Source organism: Buteo buteo, chromosome 6 (assembly GCF_964188355.1).
Source record: "Buteo buteo chromosome 6, bButBut1.hap1.1, whole genome shotgun sequence".
NCBI lineage: Eukaryota > Metazoa > Chordata > Aves > Accipitriformes > Accipitridae > Buteo > Buteo buteo.
This window is the reverse complement of record NC_134176.1, coordinates 40701569-40727614: the sequence shown is the minus strand read 5'-3', so window position 1 is coordinate 40727614 and position 26046 is coordinate 40701569. Positions and strand designations below refer to the sequence as shown.

General features: G+C 47.7%; 2 protein-coding genes across 9 annotated transcripts in view; one reads left to right on the top strand and one right to left on the bottom strand.

Annotated features, from left to right (window-relative positions):
- The window catches only part of NUMB (NUMB endocytic adaptor protein), a 96288-nt gene extending 93937 nt beyond the window's left edge, over positions 1 to 2351 (top strand). For all 8 annotated transcript variants that reach the window (XM_075030592.1, XM_075030591.1, XM_075030590.1 and 5 more), the window contains one exon: positions 408 to 2351. In XM_075030592.1, the coding sequence (XP_074886693.1) occupies positions 408 to 1117 (710 nt within the window). In that variant the 3' untranslated portion in view covers positions 1118 to 2351. The remainder of the gene's footprint in view (positions 1 to 407) is intronic.
- Positions 1 to 26046, bottom strand: part of PAPLN (papilin, proteoglycan like sulfated glycoprotein) — a 105178-nt gene that overhangs the window by 57801 nt on the left and 21331 nt on the right. The window contains exons 11-28 of the mRNA XM_075030587.1: positions 25905 to 26031; positions 25129 to 25194; positions 22871 to 23078; positions 20945 to 21121; positions 19483 to 19639; positions 18766 to 18852; positions 17946 to 18234; positions 17698 to 17815; positions 16875 to 17004; positions 14971 to 15622; positions 14075 to 14212; positions 13101 to 13225; positions 12042 to 12180; positions 10473 to 10610; positions 9701 to 9828; positions 9000 to 9108; positions 7473 to 7648; positions 5751 to 5957 (exon numbers count right to left, since the gene is read on the bottom strand). Coding sequence (XP_074886688.1) covers positions 5782 to 5957; positions 7473 to 7648; positions 9000 to 9108; positions 9701 to 9828; positions 10473 to 10610; positions 12042 to 12180; positions 13101 to 13225; positions 14075 to 14212; positions 14971 to 15622; positions 16875 to 17004; positions 17698 to 17815; positions 17946 to 18234; positions 18766 to 18852; positions 19483 to 19639; positions 20945 to 21121; positions 22871 to 23078; positions 25129 to 25194; positions 25905 to 26031 — 3140 coding nt within the window. The 3' untranslated portion in view covers positions 5751 to 5781. The remainder of the gene's footprint in view (positions 1 to 5750; positions 5958 to 7472; positions 7649 to 8999; positions 9109 to 9700; positions 9829 to 10472; positions 10611 to 12041; positions 12181 to 13100; positions 13226 to 14074; positions 14213 to 14970; positions 15623 to 16874; positions 17005 to 17697; positions 17816 to 17945; positions 18235 to 18765; positions 18853 to 19482; positions 19640 to 20944; positions 21122 to 22870; positions 23079 to 25128; positions 25195 to 25904; positions 26032 to 26046) is intronic.

Genomic DNA, 26046 nt, shown 5'->3' with positions numbered 1-26046 from the left:
TTACAGCTTTGTGGTCCACCAGTCCACCAGTCCCGAGCTGTACATTCAGAAACTGATCCTCCCCAGTCAGAGGAATTAGTGGTTATGGACTAGATCATTGCTACTAAATGAGTGCATGCGGCAGCTCTCCTGCATGCCCTAAAGTCTCAGATGTCTGCCAGGAAGAGAAAAAAAAAAAATCTGCATTTTAGTGAAGAAGCTCTTCTCTACCCCTTCTTGACCAATGTCTTTCTATAACAGAACAGTACAGTGGATGCATAAATATGCTTCCAGTGTGGGTAGCAGTCTTTCAACCATGGAGGGAGGCGGCCTGTCTGTTCTTGTGTACATCCTCCAGCCTTTCTAACTAACTGATAAAAGGGTGAGGGGTGGAAATATTAGTGACTTCCCCATGCTTTCCTTCCCAGGCACTGAATGGAGCAGCACCTCCTCAGGTGCAGCCTCACCAAGTCTCTTCCAAGGAAATCACAGACGTACCCCCTCAGAGGCAGACCGCTGGTTGGAAGAGGTCTCAAAGACTGTCAGAGCCCAACAGCAGCCAACCCCAACCCCAGCCCCACAGCCACTACTACAGCCTCCTCCAGCAGCTTCCCAGTCAGCACCAGCCTTCCCGGTTAGCACCTTCATTGCGCCTCAGCCTGTGCCGGTGGGTGTGGTACCACCCATGCAGCCAGCATTTATTCCGGCTCAGCCCTATGGTGTAGCAAACGGGATGACCTATGCAGCCCCAAGCGTACCTGTGGTTGGAATCACACCTTCCCAGATGGTAGCCAACGTCTTTGGTACTGCAGGCCACGCTCCGTCAGCCCATCCGCACCAGTCACCCAGTCTCGTCAAACAGCAGACGTTCCCTCAGTATGAAAGCAACAGTGCTACGACCAGCCCTTTCTTCAATCCACCTGCGCAGCACAATGGCTCTGCAGCTTTCAACGGAGTTGACAGTGGCAAACGGGCTGCAGAGGACAAGCATTCGCAGCCTCCCGCAGCTGCTCCGCAGGTAGACCCGTTTGAAGCACAGTGGGCAGCACTAGAGAGCAAGGCAAAGCAGCGCACTAATCCCTCTCCAACTAACCCCTTCTCAAGTGATTTACAGAAGACATTTGAGATTGAACTTTAAGCAGTCCTCTGGGGGGTGGATAAATTGTACATTAGGATAGAGGGATAAAGGGAGCAGAGGGGACTGTTTCTGATCAGTTTGCTTTGATAATCCCAAAGGTCCCTTCAAACAAAAATGGGTTAGAAAGAGGGAGCAATTATGGGGAGGATATAAACATACGAGAATTTAATGTGCAGTTCTTAAAAGGAATCCTGGAGCCACCCCAGTCTGCATTCCCTCCTCACTTGGAAAGCTGGAAGTCAAACAGAGCAAAGAAAGGCACCCAGTCCCAAAGCCTCGTCTGCAGAAACATCCATTATCTCACAGAAAGGAAGGCAGATTTTCTACTTGTATCCTTCTCATGCCCTGTGAGTCCTGGACGTTCCCCCTCAGGGAAAATGGGGTGGGGGGGGGGGGTGGATATGGGTGGGAGATTGTCACCTGCTTAGCAAAAGCTAGGTTTGTGGAAAAAGTTGAGCTTCCATTTTGAGTAACAAAGTGAATATTATATGTAAAGAATAAAGTAAAGCCAAAATCTTTATTTTTATGCATTTAGAATATTTTAAATAGTTGGATATTAAAAGCTGTATGAGTTGTAAGTAATCTTGCCAAAGGTTAAAAAAAAGGGGGTTGGATGTAAGAAATTGTACATAAGATTGATTTATCTCTGATTCTTATTGTAAGTAATATTGGGGGGGATGGAAAAAGGGGCTCTAGCTTGTTCTTGTATCTGTTCATTGTAAGTAGCATATTGCAACAACAATCACAACCAATAAGTCATTATATTGTAGTTTTAAATAAAGAAAATTAAAGAACAGTATTGTCATGGTTTGAAAACCATGGGGAAAATTTACTGGTTTTTATCAGAATCAAGCTACATATTATATATAGTATGTTTTTTTTTCCTTTTACGTATTGCTGCAGTTTCTTTGTCTTAATCTATTGGTTCTAACACTACTGTGACAACTTACTGTAATCATATCTACAGCCTAGGGCTACCTGGGAAACCATTTTATGTTTGTCTGTCAATAGATCATAGAGGTTTTTAACTTTGGTTGGATTTTTTTTTTCCACTGATTGTGAAACCTTGTGGTAAAGGCTGCAGCTGGTCCAGGTTTTGCCTCTGGTGACTTGTGAAAACCATCTCATTTTAACTTTACTTTTAAACTTTGGCCTTACAAGCAAATGTAAGTTATATATATTTGTACTGATGATTTATAATCTGCTTTAACAGAAATAAATGTTGGTGGTAGAAGCAGTGTCTGTGAAAGCTTTATTTCCTACCCCCCATTCAGTTTTCAGCGTTTGCCCTTCCGGGTATCTTCTGTGTTAGTAGGTGAATGTAGATGAGGCCTGCTTGCCAACCTAGAAGCTTAATAAGAGTATCTTAACACCTCTCATTTTGTACACCATGTTATGTTACCTTGAACTTTAAGACTGAACTTGCAAATATCCTTGTGACCAATAACTGTTTAAAGCTCTAAAATGGAGGGCTTCACTGAAAACATCAGATTTTGGGTTTGCATCACTGTATTTTCTAATACTGTACAGAGAGACAAAGACAGTCAAAAAGGGAAAAGATTTTTTTTCTTTCCCCTACTACTAAAAGGAGTGAAGATCCTAAAACCCATATGGGAAGATGGTGTATTTTCACTCCTTTTCTGTTCTTCCAGTGTGCTGATACCTACCCTGTTAGTATGACTGGCTCTTTCTTACTCCATTCTTACGTGCATCAAGTCAGTTTAGACACAAGGAAGAGTCAGACTTTGTAACCTGAAGGGGAAGAAATGCTCCCTTTGTTTGGCCCTAGCAGGTGAGCTTGCCAGCAGTTTCCATTTCCAGGCAAGTACAGCAAGTCTTACGGTGACCTGGTCTAGAAAACTGGGTCTTTTTTCTTTACAAATTCTTACCTGTTTTGAGTATGATACGAATAGTAATGACCAACACCCCCTATGGTATTTGAGTTGGTACTAGTACTTTTTTCGGCTTTCAAAAAGCAAGCACATGTTTATAGACATTTATAATAGGAAAGAAAGCATGTATAGCTTATTATTAGTTCCATATCTTTCACAATAGTGCCCCAAGCTCAGCAGAAAGTAGCCTAGTATAGCTACACCCTTCCCCTGCCCTGGAGGTAACAGTAAAAGAGATATGACCTTCCTACAATCTGTTGAACATTTTGATTCTTAAAAAAGTAGACATTCAGTTAGGCAGTTAAGTGGTACTACATAGAAGGAAAAGCACAGCTTGTCAAATAGAAGTGGTGTAAAAAGACTCTTTAGTTAACTATTACAGTGATGGTATGCCTTCCACTACTATCCTTACTGTCATGGTTATGCAGCTGAAAGGAGGTCAGAATAAACACTCACCAGGACAAAAGGGTCCGATACAACACAGTCAACTTGTAACTGTGCTCCTGAGCACGTCCCCAGACCTTGACTACCCTCCATGCGCCTGCCACATGTGAACGGAGAGGGCTTTGCTAAGACTGGAATTTACAGTCTGTCATTAGTCCCTGGTCTCAAAAGGCAAAGTCATACTATATACTAAAATATCCTGTACACACACACACACACAAAAAAAGGTGCTGGTCTGAGACATTAAATGCAAAATTATGTACAAACACAATTAGAAGGTCTCAGGACCATCTCATTGTTCTTAAATATCCAGTGATGTCAATTTCAAATATTACACTAATGCCTACCATGAATTACAGCAAAGGAAGTTTTCCCTAATCAAATTAAAGGGTCTTAACTGCAAAATAAGTATTTTTGTCTTTTCTAGCAAGCAGAATCTATGACACCACAGAAGGACCCACCCCCAAATAGCTGGATGACTGTCACCTCTCACTCCTTTACTGCATTGCTTCTAGACTTTTCAGTTTGTTCCCCTCAAAGCAGTGTGTCCAATCCTGAAACCATACCTGTGCTGAAGAGAGTGCAATCATTAGGTTAGCAATCCTTATTTTTAGGTGCATCTGAACTGATTTACTGGCTTTAGAGTCCAAACCAGCTTTAGGCTGTCAAGCCTGGGGATTTACACCTATGTATTACTGCTGCCCTGAGTACTGAGTCTGGACTGAAAGAGAGGAGCATGGTGTGAGCACAGTCCTGAATTAGCTTCCTGCCTGAGAAGCCTTAAAGTAACAGAAGTAGGAGAAGAAAAATAAATAAATAAAAAAAAAAAGCCAGTCCTCCACCCCCCCCCCCCCCCCCCAAAACATCAACACTACACACCAGTCCACTAGTTTATAGCTACATCTATATGGGTGATAGTGCCAATTACTATGATTAACCCATCCAAGTCTCAGCAGGGAGTTTGGAATAAAGACGAGGGGGACTATTAGGGCTGAGGCTGTAAAAAAAAAAAAAAAAAGCTTTTGCTCAGAAGTAATTCCATTTTGAGATACTGAAGACAGCCAAGGGCTTTTCCTAGTTTAACAAATCATGATACAATCTCACCTCCCCCCCTGCCCCTTACTGCCTGAGACTTTCTCTTTCAGAGCCTCATATGCACTCACTGCCACTCGGTGTTAGACTTGAAAGGAAGGGATGCTTTTCAGCTATAGCTGCTCTGCATCTGCACATCCTCGCTTGTTAGCCCATAGCAGCAGGAATCAGCCCAGGCCACACACGGAGCCAGGCTCCCCTGGATTTAACTGAGACTAGAGCAGATCATTGGGAAGTTTACTCTGGCAAGTCAAATGACCCTACATGTATTTCTATATGTATATTATTTGCCTCCCCAAGCTGAAACTCAGCACAACGCTACCACTGAGCCCAGCTTTGCAATAAATTCAACAGGACAGCTCTGGCTCAGAAAAAAAAATTAAAAAAAATCAAATAATCTGCTGAGCCTTCCTAGAGCAAGTGATATTTAAAGTGCAGCATCTCAGAACAGATAAAGTGTTGGTATATTCATCTAAATTATCCCTAACATTCAGGAAGGGCTAAAAGTATTCTTCTATTTTGTCTTTAAGCTTTCTGTGAAGCATTGCTTCTGCATTTCATTCCAAAGCTGATTACAGTCAAGTAGAAACCAAACTGACCCAACTAGAAATTTGTCTAAAGTCTACTGGAATAAAACAGCTACAGTAACGTGGCATTACAGCTGCATCCCTAGAGCCAGTAATCTCATAGGACCTGAACACTAATTTTATATGCATCAAATTGTTTCTCACGGCCAGAGTCGTTGCATTTAGATGGAAAATGCTCCCCAGGATTACAAATGTTCATTGCTCATTAGTGCTTTGGTTAAGCCAGTTCAGGCCCATCTTCAAACACTTCAGAAACTATTTTTTTAAGAGCACTTGTCTCTCTTGCTTGTATGAAGAATTGGTCTCTCCCTCTTTCATGCTGGTTATCTGCCTCCTCTAAATCACAGCATCCTTACATTCCCAATATCATCTTGTTCTGTGCATGACAGCAACCACCCTTAAGCGAAGAGATGGATTAGCTACAGCAAGGCATATGGGAGGGGAAAAAAAGGAGTTTGCAATAAGCTTGAGGGTGGTGGGTCTCCCACCTTTGAACAGTTACACCCACTACACTCTGTTCAATTCACCCTCTTGAGCTTCCCAGCAGGGCAGAGCTCCCGGAACAGTTTCATGCAGTAAAAGGACAGAGTTCAGACTGCCAGTCTTGTAATCGGTCACCTGTACTTTCATGTGGCCACGGAGGTGTCCGTCACCCGCGGTGACGAGGAGGGCTGGCCTGCGGTCGGTAGCGAGAGCAGCTAGCACAGCAGAAGCTGGAGTAGTATTCGTTACTGCAGAGCTGGGCCTGCAGGATCAGGTCGCAGTTGGCGAGGTGGGGCTGGTCCACGCACTCTCTGCTCAGGTCCACGACGTGATTCACAGGAGCTGCAGCCAAGCAAAAGGTGAAGCAGCTGTAAATACACTGCCAGGGCTTACCCTCAGGTTTCGTTTCCCTCCCAAAAGACACAGCATGTTCCTGCTTTCTCCACCCTGCCTGTTCTAAGGGGATTGTTTTTGATTTAGTCCAACATCAAGGATCAGAAACTGACACCTCTGGTGAGATACAGGAGGAGAACGCGGTTTCTGGGGCTGATCTCCTGAGGAGAGACCACTGTGTAAAGCCAGTGTCCAGAGTCCAAATATGAATCTTGCAGCCAACTATTTGGTCAACCAGCTATGGCATTTTGGCCTTGTATTGGGTTTGTGTGGCAGGGTTTTGGTAGCACAGGAGCAGCTACAGGGCTGGCTCCTGTGAGAAGCTGCTGGAAGCTTCCCCAGCTCCAAGTCAGAGCTGCCTCTGGCCAAGGCCAAGGCCATCAGCAAAGCTGTTAGCACCTCTACAATAACATATTTAAGAAAGGAAACCTGCAGCAGAGAGGAGTGGGATGTGAGAGAAACCCCTGTGCAGACACCGAGGTCAGTGAGGAAGGAGGAGGATGAGGGGCCGCCCCTGCAGCCCGCGGTGAGGCGGCAGGCTGTCCCCCCCCAGCCCACGGAGGTCCGCAGTGGAGCAGACATCCACCTGCAGCCCGTGGAGGACCCCACGCCGGAGCAGGTGGATGACCCCGAAGATGGCCGGGGCTCCATGGGAAAGCCCACTCTGGAGCAGCCTGTGACTGAAGGACTGCAGCCCGCGGAAAGGACCCACGCTGGAGCAGTTCCTGAAGAGCTGCAGCCCGTGGGAAGGACCCACGTTGGAGAAGTTTGTGGAGGGCTGTCTCCCATGGGAGGGACCCCACGGTGGAGCAGGGGATGAGTGAGGAGTCCTGCCCCTGAGGAAGAAGGAGCAGCAGAGACAGCGTGTGATGAACTGACCAGAACCCCCATTCCCTGTCCCCCTGCGCTGCTGGGGGGAGGAGGGAGAGAAAATGGGGAGTGGAGTTGAGCCTGGGAAGGAGGGAGGGGTGCAGGGAAGGTGTTTTAAGATTTGGTTTTACTTCTCATTATCCTGTTTTGATTTGATTGGTAACAAATTAAATTTATTCTATTTTTTCCCCAAGTTGAGTCTGTTTTTTGCCCGTGACCATAAATGGTGAGGGATGACTCCCTATCCTTGTCTTGACCCATGAGCTTTTCATTATATTTTCTCCTCCCCATCCCACTGGGGTGGAGGAGTGAGCGAGCAGCCTCGTGGTGCTTTGCTGCTGGCTGGGCTTAAACTATGACAGGCATCAGGAAGTTAATTAGGCTCCCCACACACTGGTGGGGAGCATATTTCCACCATCCTGCTTTTCCCCCTAGGGAAAGCGGGGCTCCTTGGCTAGCACAACCCAGAGGCTCCTGCTGCTCCCCAAAGCCTGAGGTTGGTCGTGGACGGGAACACACAATGGGCAGACTTGTAGTAGCGGCCAAGAGGCAGGCACTGTGCCGGGAGAAGCAGGGAGACGAGGTTGTACTCACTGCTAGGCCTGCTCTTCAGCACTTTCACCTCCGTGCTGGCACTGACGGAGTTGCTGCTGCTGTAGGCGCTGCACGTGTAGGATCCCTCATCGGCATCTTGAACGTTGCTTATGATCAGTCTTCCATCCTGGGACAGGTGGATGTGGCGGCCATCTGCCCGCATGGGGACTCCGTTCCTGTGGCGAAAAACATTTTGTATCGCTCTTCCCACCCACGGGGGCTAAATGAGTGCTCTCTGCTCTTTGGGAACTGATGCTTTGTGAAAGGCGTGAATTTTTACAAATTCAGCAGGAAGGAAGAAGAAATCTTCTTTTGCCACAACCTGCCTCTGCAATTGGATAGTAACATGAGCCTGAGTGAGTCTGCATCCATTAGCCCGCTGTCTGCGTGGGAGGTAGCTAGCTGTGTGCTCTGTATAAAGGCATTACCCTTTCCGCTATTACACATTTTTGAGGTTTGAGGAACTAAGAGAAAATCCAGGGTGCCTTTCCCTCTCTCCAGGTTGTGGTCTGGCAGTGCTTGTTTGGCTGGCATTGATAGCAGCACATATTGCTTGAGGAACATATGGGGTAGTGAGAAATGCGCCCTCTTTCCTCTGCCTTAAAAGTTTGTTTTAAAAAAAACACGTTTAAAATACCAGCAAGATCGTGTCTGTTCTGTTCCTCCTGGAATACTCTGTGCCCAGCAGGAAAACTGCCTGAATTATGAACTCCTAGTTACCAAGGAAATGAAATTTGTTTCACTGAATAGGGTTTCATTCAGACTCTGAAACTTGCATCATTTTGTTAACTTGGATACCAAACTTATGTATGGAAGAAAAGCTCTCTTTGTCAGATGGCCCACTTCAGTCCTACCCCTTGGAGCAGAGGGATTTAAACAACTACCAATCCATCCCTCTGGATCCTTCGCAAGAAGGCTCCAGAACAGAACTGATTATTTTCAAATAGGGAAAAACAAACCACCAAACACTTGCACAAATTCAGTTTCCCTGTAAACCATCAAGGGAAGAGGACACAGCTTTTCCTTTACCTTTATTAAAATGCTTTTAAACCTCCTTTGCTCCCACTTGACAGTAGAGGGAGAGAACTATTGCAGCAGGAAGCTGGGAGAAGAGTTGCTGTTATTGTAGGAGCTAAAATGTTTGCTAGGTTTAGGCAGAGAGAGTTTTCTGAAGACCAACTGAAACTAAAGGTCTTCCTCTGATCACTCATTTTAGTTTTTGCTATTGTAATTTCACTAGCTTCCCAGCATGGAGCCTTTTGAACTCCATGAAATCTTAGCTTAATATCTGCTTTCCTCCTCATTTGGCTGGAACATGAACTTGGTGACCCCCACACCCCACAGGGATCTTGCCCAGTATTTTGGGGTAACAGCCAAGTTCTTTAGGAAAGAGTAGGTGATGCTAGCTGGGGCTGAGAAGCGTGGGTCTCTCCATTCCCTGGCAGGCATCCTGCATTATTATTTGGAGGGTAAGTGATGAGGTTTAGGAAGAGAAGGGAAGGGAAGTTCAGTCTCATTTTCGCTCACCTTGACCACCTTATATTCACATTGTTGCCAATCACCGTACAGTGAAGCTGAGCAGTCCCTCCCTCAGGTACCGTGATGCTTGGCAGAAGACCAGTGATCCTCAGCTCTCCTAGACCAGAAGGGAAATCATCGCTAGCAGGAAGACAACGCCATGCTGGCCATGGTAGTAGGAGCATTCCCTTATGGGAAAAGTCCAACATATGCTATGATGAGCTCTGAGCCCCTAGGCCTTGAAACAGCATGTTTAGATCTATGACACTGTTGCTATGGGGAATGAGGATTTCCTAAGAGCTTTGGCCCAAGCAAGGCCAAGTAGCAGAGGCCTCAAAGAGCTTTTTCCTCCAGCTAGACACAAGCACATCACATGCACAGAAGAACCATCTCCTTAGTTCCTCTTGCTCCTATACCCATTCCACACCAGTGTCCCAGAAACAAGGCCCTGAGAGTCACTCTTACGGTGCTATTAGTCCCTCTTCCCAGCTGCCTGGAGCACCACAATCTACTAGACACACACAGATTACCATGGGGTAAACCAACTCACTCTTCCCTTGGCCTCAAGCTGCCTGTTAAACATGAGGTGTGAAGCCAAGAGGCACAGCCAGACAAGAAACCCACACCACCCAGCCCTCGTTGTTTCCTGCTTGTGTGCACACACACGTGTGTGTATAGACATGCCAGGCATGCCTCCACCCACCCAGTACCTAGAGGTCGGAACAGGATCTGGCGCTGGTCCTGGTCACGTCCATTCGAGGCAATGCAGGTAAAGAAACCAACATCTTCAGAGCTGACCCGGCTGATCACCAGGGCCCCATCTGACTGCTGCCTGTGTCTGGGGAACAAAATCAGAAAGCCCCTCAGCCTGTGCTTGGGTCAGAATGGACTCCAGCAACCCAAGCTGAAGTTGAGCCTCGTGCACAACTTTGTAGTAACACTGAGCAGAGGTTTAGCAGCAGCTCAGTTCAACCTGTAATGCAACCCCTGGTCCTCAAATCCCAGCACTAGTCCTGTAGACTCTGGAAAAAGCTGCTAGAGCAGGGTTCTGGGAGCAGGGGGTGGGGGGAGCCGCAGGAGAGCCGCACCACTAGCTGTGAAAGTACACTGCAGGCACCCTGATCTCTCTCTTTGCTGTGAACCTCTGCCCTGGCTCACAGACCAGCTGCTTTTTGGCAAACTTGCTTGTCATGTTTTCTCTTTCTGCTAATCTTGTACACGAATGAATTTCAGCTTTGGCTCACTTGTAGACCCTGTATCAGAGCTGTTCACTCGAGGGATCAGTGTTCAGGCTTTGATCTGTGAGTGAGGCTAGGGCCTGGCCCTGATGGAAGAAGCTGGCCAACATAAAGGAGGACGGGCCCTAGCTGCATAGCCAGCAGCTCCATTCTCTCAGGGAGGAGACAGGAAGGCAGGGCAAGGAGGAGGCTCTCCTCCACATGAGCCTGCCTGTGGGTATGATGGAGCCACCTGGGAGCTCACCTGGGAGAGGAGAGGGGCTGCCCATCTTTCTGCCACTCGATGGTGAGAGACGGCGATGCTTCCACCGTGCAGGGCAGTCTGACTCTCTCCCCGACATTGGCTTCCAGTACTGAGGGCTCACTCTTATCCATTCTCAATCTGCAAAGTCCACAAGCACAGCAAAAGATGCAGAAACCTCCTTGTTCAGCATTTGACCTTCAGCACAAAGTCTTTTTTAATCACAAGCCTTATTTTTGGCCTCCCAACAGGAAAGGGCAGTCTCCGCACTCCCGTCAGAGCTCTGATGCTTGCCACTACCAACATTCAACTCACAACATTCAGGAAAGAGCAGCCTCCATCAAATCCTGCTCCAGTTCAGCACAGCTTGGTGCTGCACTCCTGCCAGCCAGCTTAACCCTTTAGAGACAGCAACCCTGTTTCTGATAGCATCCCTCTGGATAACAGCCTAGGAAGCGTTAACATGAGCACGTGGCAAATGGTACAAAGTCCTGAACAGGGCATCAAGCAAGCTTCCCCCAGGGTGCTTATCTGGCACACAAAAATGAACAGATTTTTTTGGGGGGATGTGAAGAGCCCATTGCAATCACCTGACTGCATGCAAGGCCCAGGAGCTGGCCATCCACTTCATGCAGCAGAAAGGTTGAGGTCAGGCTCTCACACCACCCACCTCCTCGTGCTCTTTGCTCTCTTATAACTACAGCTAAACACCATTTTAGAAGGGAACTAAACCATGATGTTCTCAGAGTCAAATAAAACATCATCTCCTCCACCCCCATTCTCTGACCTGAATTCAAAAAACAAAACCGAAGAGCCTTAATTCAATGCTCTTAATTCAATGACTCACTTCTTCCTGCTTTTAGGCAGAAGCAGCTAAGGAGGCTGCTGGGGAGTTCAGCAAATTGACTAGGTTTTAGGCTGTAAACTCAAAAGAAAGGAGTGATCAGATCATGGTCCCATTTAATCTGGAGCCCCAACATGCTGCCTTTAAAGCAAAAATAATTTGTACCCTTTCATTTCTGTGGAACCTAGAAGCACGAATAAAACATGCAAGAAGCTACAAAATATGCCACCCAGTGAGGAGACAGTTTTGAGTCAGACTGGTTTGTTGACAAAATATTTAAAATAAATGGGTGGGGGCTAAAGTAACTGCAGGGTTTTTTTTTATATATATACATATGTCAATTTTGTGCTAGTTAAGCATTTCCTATTTGCTTTGCTTTTTTCCAGAACAGGTTTCTCTTTCTGCCTACACCAACTTGAACGCCTAAGGATACTGCCCCTGATATTTCTACTTTCATTTGAACCTAGCTCCTTTGCTGTCAGCCTCCCTGTGCATCTTTGCTCAGAATATGCTACTTTCAAGAGGCCCTCGGGGAGGACAGAAGACAGCTTGTGACTGGGATCTTCTCCCGTTCCTGTTGTCAGCCGTTCAGTACTGCTTGCTTCCCAACCGTGCCCTAGAACAGCTGACCCAGGACCTTTCCAATGTTCAGCTTTTCTACATGAAGAGATACCATATGGTTCATCAGCTGGGCATGGTGGACAAACTGTTGCTGTATGTGAACTTACCTGTATACGAACTGCTGATGGACAGAGGGACCAGCAGCTTGTACAACCTTCCTGCCTCTGGATAGCTCTCGATGCTGCTGATTTTCCTTGTGAAGGACCCAACCTCTCTCACCCTCTGCCAGAACAGTGCTCTGGTACTCTATTCAAAATAAAATGCCATATGTGAATAAAAGGACACTTCTTACTGTGACCTCTTGCATAGGGTTTCTATGAGCTTGGGAGAGCTTGCTGAACTGGAGCCAAAGAGCCCTTCAGCCATCTGTTTTCTGGCTGACGAGTGCAGTAAGCCTGCGCTGTCTACTAATGAGAGTCACAGACCTGCAGGCAAGCAATTTTAGACTCCTTTCTCTCCTCTGTCAGTGAACATGTTGCAGCATCCCTTAGGCCACAATGCCTTCTGCCCCATGTGCCATTGCTGTGACAAAGTACACTTCAGAGATTGAAGGCTACAGGGTGCCTTGCTGGCCCCATCTTTTGAGACCAGTCTTTCATATTTTTTTGTTTCTTAAATAAGGCACGTTTTTCAGAACAGGGAACTGTTTGCTACCCAGCAGGACCTCTTTGGGCAATACCCAAAACAAACGCACCACCACAGACAGCTATGGCAGACTGGTCACATTATATTGTGAGATGGAGAGCCCAAGAAACTGCAGAAAACCCCTCTTCTGGAGTCTCCTTTCTGGGATCAGGAGGCAGCTGATGGCTCTCAGGGAGGAAGACATGCTCGCTGGAAGCAGGGCAGGTTACAGGCAAGCCACAACCCTGGTTATGGGATGGCACTGCAGGGGAGTGCTTTAGGGCTAAGGCTTTATTGTGAGGCAGCACCAAAAGAAGCCCTGCTGCTTCCACACTCCCTCTTGGCACCCTTACAGCAGAGGAGACTGACTGTTTTGACTAGCTCTTGGGACACCACTGCCATGGAGTGAAGGCAATGTTGCTAGCACAGCGTGGCAGCAGACCAAGTTTGCTCCTGCAGCTGGCTTTATTGTTCCTGTTGTCAATTACCATTAACGAGGACCCCGGCGCTACCTCTTTGGTCTTAAGTAGAAGATAAGTCACCTATGATCTGTAACTGAATCTGTCGGCTCTCTGTCCTCCCATCAGAAATGAGGCACGTATAAGTCCCGGCATCCTCCAGCTTGACGTGGCTGATCACTAAGGAGCTGTCGGACTGGTAGGTGTGCCTGCAACAGGAGCAAGGATTAACTGCCTCTGCCTGGCCACGGGCAGCAACTGGCAAAGGCAGAGCAGCCCTTCGTGCTGATGTTACATAAACCATCACCACGTAGTGCCCTCCCCGGCTTAGAAAAAAACAAAACCCTGTTGACCACAGAGGGGTCACAGGCAGGGGAAATAACTGCAGGAGAAAGGAGGTCAGGAACAAAGAGGAAACTGAGATGGGAAAACAGGGAACTGCTTTCAGCAACCCCCTCCCATGAGGAGGCAAACTGCCCTTCCAGGCAGGAGCTTGAGCCCCAGCAGTCATCTGCAAACAGAAAAGCATAACTGGGCTTTTCTTAACTGTGATTTTCATAACACAAAGTGACTATCTGGCTCCAAACTGTTGCTGGAAACAGACTTCCCAGGAAAAACAAGCTTTAAAAGTAGTTTTTAAAAAATTGTATCTTAGAAGGGAGTGCCAGAAACTTCCAGCCAGAGAAGCTCCAAGTTATTTGGCTACAAGCTTCACCCTGGACTACTGACTTAGCACTGCCCCAAGATGAATCCAACAGAGACAACATTTTTCTGTATCGCTACCCACATGTCAGCTTCCACCAGTTCCTTGTTATGGGACAGCGCCTGTTCTGCTTCATAACACTAGACAATGCCTCAATACTATTGCAGACTGTATCTGTTTCTGCTGTACACAGACCAGGTGGACAGTTCACACTCTTAGGTCAATATATGGGCTTTTTTTTTTTTTTTTTTTAAAGAATATTAACAATAAGATTACAAAGAAAGCAGGCAAGCATATTTGGCATTCTGCCCAGCAAGGAGCCCATCTGCTCTACAATGAAGGGAGCTGAGCTCACCTGTTAGAGGAGACTGGTCGGCCATCCTTCATCCACTCCACTCTGGAGGAGGGGGACGTGCCCATCTTGCAGACCAGCTGGATGTTTTGTCCCACGACTGCTGTCACAAGAGAGGGCTTGGCTTCCTCCAGGATGGGTCTGAAAGAGAAAGCGATTCCACTGGCACTTCTGCTGCCCTCCTCTCCTCTGGGTCCTCTAATGTGGCTCTGGATGAGTCATAACCACAGAGCAAAGCAGGACCAGCTGCCCATTCAGCTCTGAGCAGATGCACCAGGCAACATGTGGGGAGCCCTCTCCTACATGGCAAAGGCCGCTCTGGACAGACTGAATGCCACAATTATCTCCAGGAAGAGAAAGAGTTCTACAACCCCCCTCTTCCGAAGGAACTAGGTTCAGCTCAGCAGACAGACACATTTAGATCTAGCTCTACACACTTGATTTTCAGGGTGACACTGTCTGGATCCTGACCCAAACTCTGCATCTTAAAAGTCTTCCCTAGAACAACCCATTGCTGCTCCATGCAGTGCTGAGGTAAAGGCTCTGAAGTCAGAGAGTCAGCTAAATTGTTGGTCAGAACAAGACAGACACCTATGGATTCTCATTTACAGTGTAAGAAAGCCTCTCAAAGACCCCAGGATCCTGCAGTCTTTTCACACAGCATCCTTCCAGTGCTGTCAGGGAACAGGGAGAGTGTAAGGAAGGAGATAGCAGATAACACCAGGGCCTGAATAGCCTGATTTACCAAAGGGCCACATGTATAGCCAATCCATTGCATGGTATTCCCAGTTAGCTGGTCCCAGCTGGGGCAACACTTTCACTCCAGAGGAAGCTGCACTGATGCTTCACAATGAGCTGGCAGAACAGGGGGAAAAAAAATAAATTTAAAAAATCATCACCTGTGCAGACCCCGTGTTGGGAACGGGTCTGCAGCTGTCTGGTGCCCAAATCCCTCCGTCATGGAAACATCTGCTCCGAAAGCCTTATGCCACTGCTTGCCTTCATGGGGCAGCATCTGCTGGCCACTGCTACTCTGCCTCTCTGAGGGGCCAGGCACTGCTGTTTCCCACAAGTGCAGCTGGCTCAGGCTGTCTGCTCTGCTTCGCTGGGTGCTCCAGCGCTGGCTCTCCAGCACACCAGTCCTTGGCAAAGACTCTGGCAGCACCTCACTTCTCCAGCTGTCCTGCCTGTGGCTGTTTTGCATGGGGTGTGAAGCCCCATAGGCTCTTCCTTCTTGGCTGTGACTTGCAGACTCTCTCAGGGGTGGCTGCTGCTGACCCCGAGCATCCCCTGTACGAGAGCGGGAGCCAGTGTGCTGGTGTTGCAGGGTTCCTGTGCCAGAAGAGGGCTGATGCTCCAGAGGACTGACCCCCTCAGAGTTGTGGCACGCTCTCATGCACTCCTCCTCTGAAGCAAAGCTGTTTTTATTGCCGTGACAGCCGCCGTACCAAAACCGGTTGCACTTGCCAACGACAGCCACAAAGTACCAGCGAGTGGTCCAGTTCATGCAGGGGCCGTGGGCACTGGGCAGCAGGCATATGACAGGATATGCTACCAAAAAGAGTGGAACAGAGGGAGACGTGAGGGTCATGAAGCACAAAGGTCCAGGTGCTTCAAGCCACCTATTTAAATGATCTGATGGGCCTTGTGGACAGAAGGCAGGTGGGAAAATAGGACACTTGGGTTTTGCACCCAGCTCTGCTTTGAAATTGGGCAGCTGCTCACATGTTTCTTTCTGCTCCCATTTTTCCGCTGGTGGAAGGAGAACCAACCTCAGAGACATTTCTGAATCTAGATGCTACATGGATGCTTTACAACCTCAGGGAATTGTGCAGATGCAAGGTTGGGTCTGGGGCTTCCTCTCCTGCAGGGGGGATGTGGGTGCCGTTTGCACATTTCTAGCCCACAAAACAAGTAGGTTAGACCCAGTTGTGAATCCTCATGCATTACAGAATACCCCTCCACACACTGATATAAAGAGGAGCACAGCCCAATATGTCTACAAATGGAGCCCTGTGGCCTGAGTCACAGGTATCATCACAGTCACATGCTGACAAACACTGGAGGCAGGGCTCTGACTGAGGGGTCCTTTGCCAAGCTGTGGTTGAGCAGAGAGGATCCAGAGAGCTTCCCCTTTCCCTAAGGCAGCCCCACAGGGCTGGCCACCAAGCAGTATCTGTGCTTTGGCAAAAAGACAAGACAATGCAGCAGCAACGTGCCTGCAGAGGATACAGCTGGGAACTAAAGAAGCAGAGATGCTTTTGCCCAGGAGCTCTAGTGCCCTCATAGTACAGCGGCACCGTATTGAACTCTGCTGGCTGAAAGCATCCATGCAGCCCTGAGCAACACTTCCATCCTTAGCTGTAGCTCTCATTCCACCCCTGTCCATGGGCTGTCTGAAGGCTGAGCACAGCCCTGATTCCTCAGAGAGGCCCTACTTCTCCTAAACCCAGGTAACTAATTTGGAGTACTCCAGGCTGCATCAGGGTGTCTTCTCAGGGGCAAAAAGCTCCCCAGAAGTTCTACAGACTGTCAGAGATCACACAAACACACTTCTGTCCAGCTATCAGCAGAGGACAACAGGAATTTCTGCAGTAGCTGGCAGAACTGAACCATCTGGCTGCTTTTCTACACTCCCTCCCAGCTTCCCCTGCCCCAGACACCAGGCAGAATTTCTTTCCAAAGAGATAATTTACTACATTTTACAGAGAGCAGAGCCTCTGCACAGGAAGCTTCCATACGCTACTGGATTCTGTAGGACTCTTCCTACGTTTCTAAACCAAGAAGCCAAAGCATCACTTACGGTATTTGGGCCTATTGAGACATCCTTCCCCTTGAGGACCTGAAGCTGAAGCGACATTGTCAAAACAACAGCCGTATACGGAACTGCGGCACTCGCCCGAGGGGTGCTGCTGGGACAAGGCTTGGCTTGCCTTAGAGACAGGAATTGAAAGCCAAAAAGTTATCATGCAGACATTAGGACAGTAGCACATGCAAAGCACCGTGTCCAAGCTGTCGGTTGCAGAAGGCCAGCTGTTAGAGGAACCACTATTTGTGTGCCTCCTAGAGGCTTTGAGGCTGGGAAGGGGTAGGAAACTTGGCCGTCAGCCATGAAGCTAGGGCTGCGCTTCTCTGCAAGACAGACCTAACCAGCCCAGCAGCAGGCCAGGCTTTCAGGTGGCCCCACCAAGCACCCCAAGCTACGAGAGGGATCGCCTCCCTGACTATTTTGCCTTCAATTAATCTGCAGTTGACAAACAAAGGCAATTAACAGTGTCCACGTTTTTCCCATTTTTTTCTCCTAGAAATTGAATGGCAAGTTTCTGACTGACAGAAATTTGATTACTCAGGATTATTCAATCAGTTCTACACTGATTGTTCTTCTACTTCTTAGACATCTCCCAACCACCCACTCTGTCCCCTGCTTACAGAGGATCGCAGGTGGATGCCCCAGACTGAAGAGGAGCAAAGTGGGCCAAAGGGCTTGATGCCATGCCTGGAGTATTGGTTCTCCAGCATTACTGGCAGAGATGGAGCACAACAGAAACCCACAATGCAAGTCACTGGGGTCAAACTGGAATCTTTGTATCTGATGGACTCCTAAAATGCAGAGGTTTTGTACTTACTGTTGGAGCGGCCGCAGTGGGCTGATTTCTGTTCACTTGAACGTCACGGTAATATTGTGGGCATCCCATGTTGTTTGGACCCTGCGCAACAGATACTCCATCAGGACAGCATCCATACCTACAGGCAGAAGATAGAAGGGCTGCAGCAACACCTGCCATGCCTGGCTCAACATGCAGAGGCAGTAAATTTCAGTAAGCCCCCAGGAAAGGCAACGCCTCCCTGCTCAGGCCTATCTACTTCCAGCTACCTGTTTTGGTGGCAGGTGCTGAAGAGGCAACCTCTCCCCAAGGGGCCTGAAGCCGGAGTGTGCCCATCCGGACAGCAGCCGTATGGGCTCCGATGACAGTCCTGAGAGCCAGTCCCTGCAGTGGAGTCCTGAGAGGAGCTGAGCTGATGGGAACTCGATGAGCGTGACTGGGATTCCCAGCGAACAGGCAACAAGTTGATGCCACGGTCCTTGGTGGATGGGATGTGGTGATTCCCAGAGGTACTATGGATCATGGAGCTCCCAGAGAGCATCCTTTCATCACCAGAATCTGGGGAACAGAACTCCTTAAAGCATGCAGGTGAGCATCAAAATCTTGTCAGTTTTCCTCATCTCTGCTCTCTTTCACCTGCCCAAGGCTACAGGGCAGCATCAGGGTTTCACCTGGATGTGTGTCTTCTGGCCCACCCTTCTGGGTTTGGTTGTCCTGAGGTGCCCTGGTCCTCACTACCCTGGCCATTCTTTCTGCTGTTCCACAAGAAACCACCTGCCACATTACTGTGGTCCCCTCACATCATCCTTTCTTCTTCCTATGATCTGCCTTGGGCAGCATTTCTGTCAGCCAGCACTTAGGTCATGCTGCCAAAACCTGGGATCTATATACTGTACAGCCTTCTGCATGGACAGACTCAAATACTGCTCACTATTGGTGTAAAAGAATCTACGCTTTGTTCCTGGCTGCATGAATTTCTAGAAGCCCATGAAAAGAAAGAAATGAAGAAAAGGAGGAACCTTTCCCCTACCACACTCTATTTCAAGTCCACCATCTTCAAAAACCCAAACTCATAAAATTCTTCCAAACCTGTGGCAGGGCTGTTTGGGTTGTAACGCATCAGCAAGGACTGGCGAGTGACGTCGTATCCCATAGTGTCCTGCATACTGGGGACCTCTGCAAAGAGAAACATACACAAAATGAGTGCATTTAGACCAGCCCTATGTTGTAATGATTGCAAATGCATCCAGGAATCAACAGGAGACTAAAGTTGATGAAAACGTTTCTCTTCTGGAACAGCTGCTGAGCAGCAATTGGATTCAATTGGATTGTCAGGACAGCGACCTGCAACGGGCAGGCAGACAAAAGTCAGCATTTCAGCTCTGGCATGAAGACTAGACAGAGACAGCAAGCAAAGTCTTCTGAGCAGTTGTGCCTCCTTTGTAGCTGGTCCACAGAGGGATGAGAGTTTTTTATAGTTTTTAGCTACTGAGCCTGCCCAGGTTGCCATGCTTCTTGACTGGGAGTCCTGGGGTCAGTCTGCAGCACACATTGGGACAGAGCCATCACAGAATACTGAATTCAGAATGAACACACCTCAATACTGGTCCCAAGCCTGTTACATACATTTCAAACAGCACAGATACTGCGACTCTGAAGATGGCATGGTTATGTGCACAAAACAAATACACAGAACGGAAACAGGCAGGCGAGAAGCTGAGAATATAAGCTGGTGCAGAGCTGGGAATTTCTACTCCTAAACAAAAGCATCTTAGGAAAAGCTAGGTGTGCAGCAATACCACTCACGCTGTGGCAGGTAGCAGGGCTGCATGTTGCAGCTACCAACGGTGGCTGGTTTCTGTGGCTGGATGGCTTTGCATGTCTCAGGACTGTAGAATTTGGAGTCGCCGTCAGCACAGATGACTTGGCGCGTCCGGATGCCTGAATTGCAGCTCTTCGAACACTTGGGCACAGAGACAAGGCAAGTGAGCAGGCAGCAGAGGCCAAATGCAGAAACCCCACAGACCAGAAGTGTGGAACAGCTGCACAATTAGCTGCAGGCTGAGCACAGCTTCCTCCACCAAGACAAAGCAAATAATATTTCAGCTGGATTCATCTGAACAATTAGAAAACCATACTTTAAACCATTTTACCAAATGCTGCACCCAGCCCTGAAGCATTAGGCTCAGAGCCATGCTTAGCCTGTAACATCCAGATGAGCTGCTGTTACCCACAGTGGTGTGGCAGGGAGCTGGAGTGAATTGTTTCAGCCTGGCCTGAAGGCATCTCAATGCTACGGGGATCCACCAGCTGTGAAAGGGTCAGTTTTGAACTATGTGTTCAAGAACAACGGTTTACAACAGGAAAGCAAACTGGTGGCTTTCTTGTAAGCAACCAACTGGAGTTCCTCTCACTGGAAGCTGTGGATGAAGAGGTAGAAATGAGCAGCAGCTCAGGGGAGGGGTGAGGATGAGATACCTGTGTAGCACACATGCTCGTGGCAAGCTCTACAAACATTGGCAGAGTATTTCTCTCTTGCTCACATGCAGGTAGGACCCCTTCTGATATTGGAAAGCCAGGGGCCAGGAAAGATCAGGCTAAGGTATGCAACTTTTTTAGCTGTTATTAAAACTTGGCCCACATCTCATGAAGAACCAGATGTAACATGCTTTAACTCAGAACAAGCTGGTCTGGCTAGCACAGAAGGGAAAAAGTGTTTGGAAGTCACCTGATGCATTGGAGATACCCTTATCTCCTCCCCCCAGCACTTTTCCCAGGTTGAACAGAGTCTGGCTCCCTCCACAAAGACAAGACTAATCCAGCTGAAGCACAGTTATCTGAACAACTATAAAAATGTACTTTAAACCATATCAACCAAATGCAATGACCAGTCCTGAAGCCTGGAGCTCTAAGTCATACTCAGCCAGAGAGCTGTTCTGCTATTCACAGCGATGGAGTGAAGAATTGGGAATAAGCAGCAAGAGTGGATTGTTTCAGCTTATTGGCTGCATTTTGCCACTGACACTGAAACTATAATCCCCCCCTCAGAAGGATTTATTTTTGGAGCAGCTGCATACAAAGCAGGCAGCAGATTAACTGGAGCATTACTAGTGCCAGTTACAAGGCAACTGTGAGCCAAGGGACTGGTAATGAAGCAGTACACGCTCCCAGCCACAGCCAACGTGCAGACTGCACAGATCAAAGCTTGTTTGCGAGGAGCACAGCAATATAATCAGTTATTTCCGAACCATGAAAGTACAATGCTCACCAGGCCCCAGTCTCCAACGTGCCAGCCAATTTCCTGGATGCAGTTCTCCTTAAGGCAGGGCTGGGTGGCTAATGGCTTTGGCTCCATTAGGCAAGCGAAGTCCTGAGCCTGAGAGCCCTGCTGCGTTCTGCAGGTGACAGTCCGGGTCTGGACCCCTTCCCCACAGCTGGCTGAGCACTGCAGAAAAGAGCCCAACAGTTACAAGGAAGCACCTGGTTTGCACCTGCATTTTCATGCTGTGCTCCCTAACATTAGGGCAGAGCACCGTTTTGAGATTGCCCCAACCATTGTTAAAATCATCTTCTGGGATGGGAGTTAGCAGAGTAGTTGTTTATGCTGTAAAAGAGACAATAAGGCATGGTGGATAGGGTCTGGAAGATTTGGAGCTCACTGGATGATTTTGGCCTAGTCATATCACTTCCCTTGATCTCTACTAAAGATGACATGGAGAATGATTCTGGAAAAATATCAATACTGCAGAATACATTGAGAAAAATAAATGGCAGGAAATACCTGGAACTTCATGTTACTTGCTCCTGATTAAAATCAGCTCAAGGTAAAGGATTCAAGGGAAAATATAAAGATTAGGTTCTTGTATTGCTTATGTCTTCTGCCTGAAGACCTTGTGCTCCATTTTTATGGTGTGGAGTTGTGACAAAGCTTCTATACTAGGAACTGGTTTGTGACATTTTCAATACCCTTTTAAATTCACAGTGGTTTTTCCTGGAATCCAGCCTACTTCATGAATTACCAAGGTCTCTTACAGAGAGCATTAACTTGGAGACAGCCTGAATTACCTTAGATGAGCCTCGCAGCTAAGTTTCAGCCACTCATTTACTAGGGTAACGTTTGTCTCTGAGACTACAAACACTGTTGCTTTTGAGAACCCCAATATTAATCATTTTGGAATCAGTTTGTAAGAACATGACACTCAGTGGCTTCTCCAAACAGTGCTCTTACTCCGCAACCCTGAAGTCATCTCAGTATTCACACCTCACATATGCGGTGGGGGGGGGGGGGGGGGGAGGCTTTACAGTCTAGGTTACCATGCCTCAAAGTTGCATTTTATGCTGCTGCACCACTCAAAGTACCACCACAAGACAGTAAATCAAATGCTGCGAGCATGCGTGTGCTTCTTTAAAAGAGGAAAATTCACTTATGCTTTAGGGACTGAGTAGATACTACCTTTACTTTCTAAGCCCTTGGCACATAAGATGCAGTCTAAACGCCTGGCTGGCAGCACTGAGCACATACAGTTTGAACAGTTTCCTCTCCTGGAGATACAAACGCACACAGGCATCAAAAACGCACCACGCAGCTGTGTTCGGAGAAGCCCTGCACTGACACACAGCAAACAGCAGGCCGCCAGTGTTTCAAGAGTATCTTGCTTACCAGCTGTTGTGATTGTAGTACTGCTGTCCAGGGCTAGTAAAGCTGAGGCAGCAATATGCATGGAAATAAACAGCACAGGCAGGAGCCACGAGCTCCTGTTTAACAGAGGATGGAGTGTTACTGCACATCATCAGCTGATGGACAGCAGCTCTCATGCCTGCCCTCTGCCTTCACCAGGCCTGACTCAGAAACTCAGCCAGTGCCAAGTCTGGTGGATCTGATGAAAATACAGGAATGGGGAAAGGACTGGCGGACCAGAGAAGAGAGAACATGCAATGAGAGAAGCAGAGGTGCAGGGGCATGCACACTTTTGAGAAACAGGGATGTGTTTATAGGAGGGCATAGCTGCTAGATAGCTGGAGAACTTGTCTGGAGGATTGCAGGGACAAGTTCTATACCTTTGCACACCACCTATCCAGGGACATGCACCTTTTACAGTCCCAGAAAAGGAGCCTGGCTCTTTATGCCTAAGCTTTGGCAGATCCTCCTTCAGTAGGTGCCAAGAGGCAGTTACTCTCCCACACACCAACTCACCTCTGACCATGGCCCTGTGCTCCAGGTCGCACACTGTCGCACGTTGCAGGGCTGACTGCTGCGAGGCTGCTGCGTGAAGGCCATGCACTCAGCGTTATCCACCACCCCTTGGGAGCTCTGACCGTCGAATGCCACACAGTAAACGGAGCGAGTCTGCGTGCCCCCACCACAGGTAGCTGAGCAGGATCCCCACTCCCCTGTTTTCCACCTGCAGGTCATAGAATCAAGCAAACAAATGTAAGCCCAGCTAAACTGCCCAGAGGCACAGGGGAGGTCAGTGCTGCATCGCTGTTGTAATCAGACAAGGAAAACGTCCCTTTGCAGAACAGAATCAAAGCTGAGTTCCCATTTGACCAAGCACTGCCCAGCTTAATCAGCAATGCAGAGCATGAATCCCACTCCAGAGACAAACCCCCAACTACAAAACACTTGTTCCTCTGGAACTGCAGAGCTCTCCCAGAGGGGGAAGATTTCTCTCCATGGTTTTTGGTCTCCTGATGTCTTCAAAAATGTCATGCCTAGAATGGAACATCAATGAAAAAGAAAGAAAAAACAAAGAAAACAATCCAGATCAGCAACCCAAAAGAAAAGCAACCCACACCAGCCTAACCACCAATTATACTCCAGCCATTATCAGAAACAGTAAACCAAGCCAAGATCTCACTCTGCCTGCAAACCATGCCAGACACTCTCAGAAGTGCTTGTGAACTTTTTGCTGACAGCCAGTAGAAAGCTTGTTTATTTCTCCCATCAGCCAAATTCTCGAACAGCAGCACACACAAAAAAAAGCCCCAAGAACTTTAAATAGGTTTTGTCCTGTGTTTGGTTGCTGAAACTGTTGCAGAAATGACATACCCTTGCTAACAGAAGGGGGAATGTCCACAAAACAATCTGACTGGATGCTAAAATCCCTGCCCTTGTCCGCTCCTGTGTCTCAGAGCTGCCTAGGTAGCTGGGAGCACAGCTTACATGGCCTGGCTTCAGGGACAACAGGATGTTTCACTCCTGCTGCCAGCATACTGTGCAGTCAAAAGGCACTGGTGGTGGAGGGGGAGCATCATGATCTGCTTGTCAGCTGCTACCTCCCCTTGCAGCCAGGTAAGGCCCATCCAGGGAGTGAAGGCAGTTCACGTTTTCTCCCCTAGCCTTCCAGCTGCTTCCCTGGTCTGCCCTCACCACCCCTAAACTGAGTTTCAGCCAGCCAATTCACATTCACACCCTACCGGAAACTCCACAGCAGACTCAGCCAAGTTCGTCTCCTTAAGATACTCTCCTTTATTGCTAAATATGCAAACATCAGCCACAAACCAAATGGCCTTTGCTGTAAAATAAGATGTTCCCTTTGGAAAGGGAACAACTACAGCAAGTAGAAGCCACTTAGAGCAATGTGGTTGCAGGGCTCAAAACAAATTCATTGATCAAAATTTTTCAGAAGCTCCAGTGGGGATACCCCCCCCGCAATGTATTCTGCCTCCTGTAAAGCAAATGTACAGTTTTAGAAAGGCTGTATCAACTGGATGGGCTCAACTACAGCTTCCTTCAGCTGCGAGTCAAGACCTCTCTGACACTTGTTTCATTTTCTTTGTAAGACAAGGTCAACCATAAGGCTGGGACCCACATCAGAGGGCAAAGAATTGCAAGTCCTAAGCTATTAGCAGCTTGCTGGGGGACAACTGTTTTACTTCTGATCTTTTTTTACTCCTCATACCTCAGTGTACATTATAAGTATTGAATCTGTCACATCCTTGTATTCATCACAGTTTATAGGTACTTTTCTGCCTGCCATAGGGCCCAAGCCAAAGAAAGAAGAGTTTTTAAGAAACTGAGGCTTTTGCTGTGGCACACTGGCATCCTGGCCAATGCTTCAATCACCCAATCCATGATGCTGTCTTTTTCTTTATTTTATTTATCTTGATAAATCAAACAAAAATCTTCCAGAACATCCCTTCATGTCTTTACCCTGATTCCAGAGACAAAACAACAGTTACCAGGATAAACAGCCAAAAGCTATGAAGAAACTGTCCCCTTCGCAGTCCCATAAGAATCAAGTTACCTGGAGCACGCACAACCATCTAAGCAAAGCCGCCAACCAGCACCCTCCACCATCATTTTCATTGGCAAGAATCAAAAGCAAAGCACCACCCACTGCTACCACCAGTGCCAAAGAGTAAAGCCCCCACAGACTTCAGTGGCAACTAGGTGGAGAGCAGAAGAGAGCAGCTGCCTTCCTGTGCTTTCTGTAACCTTCTCCTTGTTACCTCTTCATCCGAGAGCTCCTTGCTCCACTGTGACTCCAGGCTTGCGGCACATAGATGTAAGAAGTCCTTTATACACAGAACAAAGGATTTAAAGAACTTAAAACAAGTAGCTACAGGCTATCATGTATTCAGAAATGCTCCCAGGTTTCCAAGTGCCCTCTCACCCATAACAGCACTCTCCCAGGCTTCCACTGCACCCACCATACACACAGTGAGATACACAGTTAAGACTGTTTACAGCTCTTGATGTCCATGTAAGAGCCAAGTGAAGCCAACTGTAAGGCTATGCCAGCAAGGGACAAGGTAGAAATGGCTGGGTAAAGGGGTTTGAAAATGCCAGAGAATGAAAAGATTGCAGGATTCATCCCTTTCTAAGGGCAAGGATGATGGGAATGCAGAAAAGACATAAAATGACATCAGCTCTGATCTTCTACTCTGTTTTTGCAGGCTCCAGTTGAAGAGAACAAAAACCAGAGAATCTGTTTCCTATCTCCTACACAGGCTAGAAGACTGTCTTCCACAATCATCCTCTGAAAAGCAAATTTAATTGGTCTAGAAAATGAACATAGGCTGTACTAAGCCCTTTTCTTGTGCACACAGAAATGCTTATCACAGTGTTATCACCATCCTTTGTCTTGGGCTTTCTCTAAGAATTGAAACACTTCCTTGGAGAGAACCATGCTGGAGGGCAGGAGAATTGAAAAGGTCATTCTTTTTCTTGGTTCCAAATCACCTCAGGAAGAAGTCAGAGTCCAGAAGAAGAAAGGAAATCTTACCGTTTTGTCTGGGGACAAGTCTGATGGCCACATGTCCGGTTATTGTCTGGTTGTGGTTTATTCCTGCACATATAATCCGGATAAATTTCATTGTCTATGGTACAAAATACTGAACGGGATTGGAAACCTAAAAGAGAAGCAA